The sequence below is a fragment of the Anopheles funestus genome, chromosome 2RL, assembly GCF_943734845.2.
Source record: "Anopheles funestus chromosome 2RL, idAnoFuneDA-416_04, whole genome shotgun sequence".
Lineage (NCBI taxonomy): Eukaryota > Metazoa > Arthropoda > Insecta > Diptera > Culicidae > Anopheles > Anopheles funestus.
Window position 1 is genome coordinate 58,095,043 of NC_064598.1, and position 8,886 is coordinate 58,103,928.

General features: G+C 33.4%; 1 protein-coding gene across 1 annotated transcript; it reads left to right on the top strand.

Moving 5' to 3' along the window:
- The first annotated feature begins 718 nt into the window (after window positions 1–718).
- LOC125760494 (uncharacterized) lies at window positions 719–8,575 on the top strand. The gene is made up of 3 exons (XM_049420657.1): window positions 719–2,103; window positions 5,195–5,565; window positions 7,538–8,575. The coding sequence occupies exons 1-3, from the start codon at window positions 1,596–1,598 to the stop codon at window positions 7,733–7,735; spliced, it is 1,077 nt and encodes a 358-aa protein (XP_049276614.1). The 5' UTR covers window positions 719–1,595; the 3' UTR covers window positions 7,736–8,575.
- The last annotated feature ends 311 nt before the right edge of the window (window positions 8,576–8,886 follow it).

Below are 8,886 nucleotides of genomic sequence, written 5' to 3' on the forward strand. Positions count from 1 at the left end.
CTAACAAGGGAAGAATTGTATTTCTTTGACTGTCAGGCTTCTTTCATCAGATATAAAAACATACAAATTCTTACTATAAGCTAAAACCGAAATGAAGAAGATTTACAAATCAGAATATGGACAAATAACAATTTGTCACTTGTCAATTTGTCAATTTGGACAAATAAGGAATTTGTGACGTTCAGGTGCGGCCGATGAGGCGGTAAAAATATACTGATGGAATATACTGGTAAAATAAACTGACAGCATAACTTGAAAATGAAGAAGAGGGGGAAAGAACTCACTCTTCCACAATCGTTCTTATCGTTAGTTAAAAAACCCCCATTCGTTGGTGAAGAAGTACCTGCAAAAGATTAAATTGTAATTCGAACATTTAAGATGAGTAGTATATTTCCGCAATGTTTAAGCGAATTTGTACTTGGAATCGGCTTCGTCCCATCATGCTAAGAGATTTGTGGAGGATATGAACTGTGGAGAATATGAACTGAACTTTGAGGGTACACATTTTACAGAAAACGGCCCTATGTTCTTTAAGTCCAATAGATAAAAGCGAGAAACTTTTATATAAAAAACCTAAACAAAGAATCTATCTCAAAAATTTCGAAGCCAAAACAGGAAAAGATGATAGCCAATTATTTTATTATATGGTCGTATGATCAAAGATTTTAAGCTAGCTAAACTGCAAAAAAAATTGTTAACAAATCCAATCTTAGTTCGAGTTTAATGTTTAACGTGGTCAAGTTCTCTGCTCGATCAAGAATTTATGGAAGAACAAAAGAATAGAAAGAATATGATTTTGTAATCCGATCCCTATTTTATTAATTTTCGTTTTTATCAAGATTACGAATAACATCAGCGAAGGAAATGCTGATGATACATAAAGCAAGATAATAAAAAGCTCTGTTCGAATCGTACTATCCATGTTATAAAGAATTAATTCTTGCTACATTTTTTACAATGCTGATTGGTTGTGTATTATCTAAAGAGAAGTTGTAGTATTGATTTCTTGATTCATATTTTGCTTTGCATATTTTACATATTTTGTGTTAAGCTGTTACATCAAGCTAATACGTGGAAATCTGTTTTGTTTGCCCAATCATACTTATTCTGTTTTATTATCTAATGTACGATCAGTTGTGATCGGATGAAGCATTAATAACTTATAAATAGCTTTCATGATGTCATGAGATTTTGAAAAGTATTGCTTTTCATTATCCTTAAAGCTGTTAAAGAAGTTTATCATTTATCCCTACGCATATTTAAAAAAGTGTGTCACTAAAAGGAAAAAGAAAATAAATCATACAAATATATACCTGTGACAGTAAACAACAATATAATATAAACAAAATACATAGTGCAAAAATTTCATATAGTAAATTCATTGAAAAATTGTAATACTTATTCTGTATGCCAACTAATAATCGTAAGCACGTAATCATCGCACTGTTTACTTTTAATTCGGCTCCGCCTACTGCTTGGGAACGATCAAGACGAAAAGAAAAGTTCAATTTCCAGCACTCGCCATACGGCTACGTATGGTAAACCGTTGCCAACGCAGTGATGTGAACGTACATAACTGTTAGTTAGTTGAAACCATGTGGGATACCAACATCGAGATGGTACAAGGTGATAGGTGTTTTGAAAACGGCTGCATTGAATATCGAGCAGTGTGCGATGGATCATTGGAAGCAGAAGAATCTTCAACTCAAAAACTAACTTTCGGCATCGATCGTTTGTTGAGTATGCCGGCAACTGTACAACGCGAAATAAAACGTTGTGAAACTTTGCTGAAGCCCTCTCATGAAGAAGATAGACAAAATGACAGTGATCTTCCGATGCGAAAATGTGAATGTTGTGAAGAATATAAAGGCAATGATTTATTGTCTAACTTTTCAAAGTTTTTGATTAGTGAAAGTGACATGGGCAAAACGAAATATGCTAATAGTGTGTGTGAACCAGACACTCTGGAATGCAGAAAAAATGTTGAGCAATGTGGAGAAACAGTGAATGATGTACCATTCGGATCTTCTTATGAAAGTGACAAGAAATTTTCGAAAATAATATGTAAACCTCTACCACTGAGAATTGGAAGTGTACATTTAGGTATGTGTATAATAAGAGCTACTACATATGATTTAAAATTAATTCTTTACATTTGTGTATATGTACCAACCTTATTGTGTTGTGTATTTGAATTGGTTTAAAGATTTGCATATTTGTTATTTATTATTTGCTTTCATCGGACCATATATGGCCCCCTTGAAGCGTTTTCCCTTTTTTGTGTACATTCTGTTTTTAACATTTAACAAGCATAAAGCCGCTCTACATGTATACATTTGAGGAACGCGACATGTACGCGACGGTGCAAAATGATTACAAACATTGAATTCATCGCAACATTGGCATTGAATTCGCGGCACATGACAAGGAATGGATACGGGTAGACATGGGAAAGTGTTAATTTTACTTCATTTTGTTTTTTGCTCGGTTAGAACGGCCTGGCCGTATCAAGACTTGTTTTACCACGTAGCAGGATATTCAGTCCTTGCTGCGGAAGGACTGTCCGGATGGGATTTGAAACCCGGTCCTGTGGACCGGCGCCGTTTATCACATACAGCACCGCGCCGCCCCAAAACTAACTTTAAATATGAACAATTTATCTATGGATTTTCCCTTCCCATTTATCGTATCAGTTGGTATGTCTTTTAAGATTGTGATCGAAATAAATTTATATCGAAAAAAATTATAACTATCCATCGTTATGATCTATATTATATACCTATTTCCAATAAGAGATTTAAAACTTTATACAATTCCAAATTTGGATAAAAAAACCCGATTTAAAATACTTAGGCAAGTAAGGAAAGATCATTTGAAAATTTCATCCTTATCTATCGATATGATTTGGACAATCCTATTATGCACATGATAATCGTTTTTAAGTTTGACTAGTTGACTAGTTGGTAAAAATATTGGTTTATTATAAAACATCTACAGTACGTAAAGGGTTTACAAAGAACTTTTGAGGTTAATAACATTAATTATAGCCGGATGAGATTTGACACCCGTTCCAGCCGTGTAGAGAACGGCGCAGCTAGCACATACACCACCGGGGCGCCAAATTTTTCGAAACGTCAATTTTGTAACTCTCAAGATTCATTAGAACGTTTTGCAGACTTGTGCTGCCGGCACTCTACCTGGGATCGATTCTTCCTTTGCGTGTTTTTCACTTTTTTGTTTTTCACTAAAAGGTGCATTGTGAAACAAATATACAAAATAAATATATAATTTGAATTACGTTATTCAGTTACTTCTGAAACGCGTCAAATTAATTTTTATGCTGAGTGAATATATTACTCATTCAAAAATGATGAAAAAAAACTATTCCGCAAAATTCGTATATGTTATTCTAAAGTAGAAATATTGGAGAAATTGTTAGTAAACATATTTAACACATCAATACTGAAAATCATATGTTGGTAAACATCATCCTGACGATACAGTGGTTAGAAGCATAAGTATCGCGTATGAAACAAGTGATTATACTGATTTTCGATATACCTATATTAAAACAAAGACAAAAATAATTGATTATCACAAAACAGAAATCCATTGTAACGATCCAGAATAAATTAAGAGAATATATTTTCATAACTTTTCCATTTTATCAGGTTGATAAACCATATTATATGTACTTTGAATAGTCATTATTTCGATGTGAAACAGGCTATTCAACTTCAATCAACATCGAACTTTGCAATGAACGCTTAACAAAAGTAATAAATCAATTGTTATCCCGCAATGGTACACAGATACTTGTGTACAACTTACATCCTTGAAATGGATGCTGTTTACGACATGAGTTACTGTTTGTTTGTACAATTGTGAATATTTAGATTCCAACCTAATGACCATACTGCAAGGTACTTTCTGTTTTTAAGCTTCTCCCCCAAACCGTTGTTTTGGCCTGCCTGCTGGCTTATCTACTTGGCTAACTGTAACTTATTGATTAACGCATAGCCGGGTAGCCAAACCGACCCGTGTATTGGTTATAAAATGTAGCATGCTTGTTTTCACGTACAGCAACTAATATTTTATGATGTATATTTTTTCGTGTATAAAATCAATACACTTCGACATGTGCTTTCCGTTATTGTGCGTCTTGTTTGAACAGTTTGACTTCATATTTTGCTTTACAACTTTAATCTTATCGTTTTATACTACACGCATAGTAGATGTATTTTAACTCATCATCTTTAGTCACTGTGTTTCGTTAATGCTGTGAAACATAATTAATTATATCCAATAAACAACACGCATTGGAAGCTAGTGCAGCCTTTCTAAAATTATCGTTTGTTTTGTTTACAAGATCCACTGCTCTGTTTTAGAACTGTTGCTTCATTTCTCTTTTCGACAACTTTCGTGTTATGCATTGCTATCTCCTTCTAGTTCTAGTGTCGATTGATATAATTCTACTGGATTATTCTCACTTTCAGTACGCTATCTTTCATTTGACTCAGCGATCTCAAAATGTTGAAGAGTTTAGTTTGTTATTGAAGTCTAAATAATCAGACATATCTGATTATAGTGTTTAGAAAACTGAGAGAAAAAAAACAACAAACAAATATCTGATGATAACAAACTGCATTTGGTGGCAAATATGTCAAATTGTACATAATAATCATATTTGTTTGGTCGATGACTCCTAATTCTCGTCTGTTTATGAGAGTTCATGTAAACAGCGCATTGCCTGTGAGGAGTTGTTCATGTAACACCATGTTGCAACAGGTTAACAAACTTTCTTCTGCGCGCGTTTGTTTGCCACATAACCAAAAAAGAGCTTTGATACAACATAGGGATACAACATAAATAACTTAATGGGAAGGGAAATGAAATAACTTAAACTATGAATGATGCTAGATTTCTACATTCATAATTAATTATAAACCAAAATTAAGAACAATATTAAGACCATAACGATGTAAGTATCGAAGTATAGAAATGGTTTTAGGCGACGATATTAACATCTATCTGTAGATGGAAGCCCTCACACGCTTCACAGTTATTTATTAGCGTAATCTATTAGCACTTCACTGCTTCTAATTAATAAACACATAAGTGAGGTTATTGTTTGTTAGTAATAGTGTACAAATCAAAATTTTAAATCTTTTCGTAAATTTTATATTTGCTACAGGCGGCGATATCATATCTCATCAAACAATCGACTCCTTCACATTTCCACAGACCACAACAACTACTCGATACGTGGAATCTTGGGCTTGTGATGTAGCTGTACCTACCCGGATTGATAAATTCAACGAATGTTCAGTATTTAAAACACCATCTGTGGATTTAAACAGCTTACGGTCGAACAACGGTGCAGCTGGTGCGTTTAACAAGTCAGGAACTCAATCAATTATTTCACGTCGTAAAAGATCATGGTCACGAGCAGTGTTTAGCAGTTTGCAACGGAAAGGACTCGAAAAGACATTTCAAGAACAAAAATACATCACGAAGCCCGATAGAAAGCGTCTCGCTGCTACCCTGGGGCTGCATGATGCTCAGGTAACAATAGTTTGATCCTCGTGTAGGTCGTTATCATCCTGTTATTGAGGTACTACAATGCACTACCAAGAATTGTGTTTTTAATTTTACCCATTAACTACGGCCTCCGACAATGCTACTGATTTAAAATTGTATTGCTCAATAAGCACATGATTCAAGATTATTGCATGGCCAATTTAAGCTAAATTAGCACATTACAAGGCTAAGGGAGTGGAGAATTATTTTTAGAGAGTATTCGGCAGTGGACAGTAGCGGGAAAGAAGAGAGAAATAACTTTGAAATAGATACATTTATATTAGAAATGGTTTTGTTTAAATATGATAACTATTAATTAATATTATTATTAACATTTAATATTTTGTTTTAATATGATAACAACTTTTCGAATCAATACGGCCAGGCCGTTCTATCTGAATTAAAAAAAATCTTTTCGAAACAAGTATATTGAATTGAGACCTACATTGAACTTGAGGTGAGATTGTATTTATCTCTCTCTCTCTCTCTCTCTCTCTCTCTCTCTCTTTCTCTCTCTCTCTCCCTTTCTCTCTCCTTGGCTTGGCGATCTCTAAGTTCATTTCTGACTTACTAATTTTTACCACGTAGAAGGATAGTCAGCCTTTGTTACGGTGGAAGGTCCGGATGGGATTTGCTCCTCGGCCATGTCGTGTGGAACTGGCGTCGTTTAGCGAACAAACCAGTATCTATAATAATGAATTTGTTTCCATCGTCAGGGAAACTTATAAAAAAGTGCATGAATTGTTTCTCCGCTTTGTTTGAACTCATTTTAATAATATACATTATTTTTCGTTTAGTATTATACAGTTAACTTGCCCTCAATGGGTTTAGACACGTAACAGATTAAAGCACCAATTGGGAATTATAATAAAAAAAATATTTAAAGGCATTAGGGTGGAAAGGAAAATGTAAGGAAGGCGCAAAATGGAGAAGTCAATAGAAGATTGACTGACATTGATAGTTCTCAAAAATTTGTTTTTCTAACATTAATAACGATTCACAGGCTGAATAAAGTGTAAATAACATTAACATTTTTAAAACATTATTTCTGTAAGTAATCCCTATATTTATTATTTAGCATTTTCTTAACTAATAACAAGCTAAAATGTTGCTCTAAATATTACAGTGTTTTTTATGTGAGAAGACAAAATAATAAGTATGATTTACAAATCTAAACTAATATTCGGGCAGTATCGATTCGTATTGTATGGGCGGACCGGTGATATTGGTGGTATCCGGGCCCAGCAGTGCCTCTAATGCTAAGCGTACTAAGCGGCCGCAGGGGGCCCCGAGCTGCCAAGGGCCTCCGTGGCTAATATGCTTTACACACAGTAGCGGATCTAACGGTGGACGGAGTAGATGACCGCCTAGGGCCCCGTTGCTTGGGGTACGGAGCCCGAGTAAAAATCCAACCCCCCCTCCCACAATGCGAATCAATGTGTTTAAAATTTGATCAGGACCGGGCGATCGGGTTGTCGTATACTGCGAATTATATTATTTTAGTTTTTTTAAAAGTTTTTTCATGTATTATTAGCTATTAGCTGTTATAGCGTATTAGCTGCTGTTTTTAAAATATCCAGGCTGATAACACTTTTTTTATTCGTATAGATTTTCCAGGCCATATTGCGTCATTGATATAATTTTATATATATAAAATAGTATTCCAGAAACAGAATCATAAAATAATTAATTGAACTTGGGGAGTAATATAGCTACAATTTGCTATTACATCTACTTGCTTTTGAATCCTATTTACTGTTTTGATTTCACATAAAAGACACGATTATTTATAAAATTTAAAGGATTTCTTCGTTCCCCTACATATTACAATACATAGTTTAATTCATTGTTATGTATGGATTTTTAATATTATTTATTTCATTTTATTTCATTGAAATTGTATTTGTTTCTATTGATTTTCATTTGATTTATAATTATATGGTTTCGTTTATTTTAGGTGAAGGTTTGGTTCCAAAATCGTCGCATGAAGTGGCGACATATGGTAAAGAATACTTCGTTATTTTCAATGTCTCATAATAAAGAGATAGAACAATCTCAGACTATATCGCCGTCCTACATGAATTCTGAAATGGCAGATATGTTATCTATAGATGTCAACGAAGGAACTGAAGACGACGACGTAATAATTGATTAGATGGCATAACAAAACTTTACGTTTATTGTAACATTGTAGGGAATCAGATTTGTTAAATAAATGGCTTATTTTATAATGATCTTAATTTGAAGTATTGCATTTATAAGAAACTTTCAAGATATCATGTATCGGAAGTAAAATGGATATTATTCTCCACAAGGCGCTCAATATTTAATTATTGTTAATAATTGAATGTTATAGTAAAAGTGACTAATAAGTTATAAATTACGATTTTACGCTTTAAGTAATGGCAATTCAAATCAGACCTGAGAATCTTTAAATAAAACTAACAATGTAATATCGTTTTTAGAACTAATTGGCAATGGCTATTATTAATTACACATGTATTTAAGACGATTCAATGTAATTCCGATCCATTTCAGGCATTAATTTTGTTTTTTTAGCATTTTTAAAATTTGCCTTATTTTTAAAATTTCGAAATTCTTTTTTAAATTACTAAAATAACTTCAGGTTGTATATCACGAAGACAAACAGAATGTTGAACCGTTGTTAAAGTTTTAACGTTGTAAAATGTATAGTTTTGTAGAATGACTAGTGTTAGAATAATATTGCATTTATAGAATTACTTTCAATTTTGAATACTGTCAATTTTGCATTATACCTATATTCAGAATCGAAACTAACTTTAGATTTGTTTCAATGTCCATTGTTCTGGTACGTGTAAAAAGTGCATTTTCAAATTATTGCTTTGTTTGGTTTGCTGCAAAAAGTGAAATAAACTAAAGATAAAAGTTATAAAAAAACCTAAAAAGGAGCTTCCTATCAATAGCAAATTGAAATTTGTTGGATGTTTTACTATTGTAGAATGTTTCTTCTTCTCCTTCGACCGTTGATGACGACGATTGTTTCTGTTTTAGGATTATGCATGGTTAACAAAAGAGAAAAATATTCTCTCTCCCTAAGTTTTTTTTAAGGGGATGGGTGGTAGGGGGTTGAGGTTTTATGGTGTTCGTGTGATATTGGAACGAAAATATACAACTATTCTATCCTAGTTCCGCAAACCTACCAGGTTTTTCTTAATAATACACTTGTCGAATTTGACAATTATCGCAATTATCGAACATAGTGGCGCACGATTCAACCGTACTGGCAGACTTTCGAAGGTGATGGCACGCGATTCGAAGCAGACG

Coding starts and splice junctions, on each gene's coding strand:
- LOC125760494 (XM_049420657.1), top strand. CDS start 1,596: ATGTGGGATACCAACATCGAGATGGTACAAGGTGATAGGTGTTTTGAA. Junction 2,104..5,194: donor AATTGGAAGTGTACATTTAG/GTATGTGTATAA, acceptor TATTTGCTACAG/GCGGCGATATCATATCTCAT. Junction 5,566..7,537: donor TGGGGCTGCATGATGCTCAG/GTAACAATAGTT, acceptor CGTTTATTTTAG/GTGAAGGTTTGGTTCCAAAA.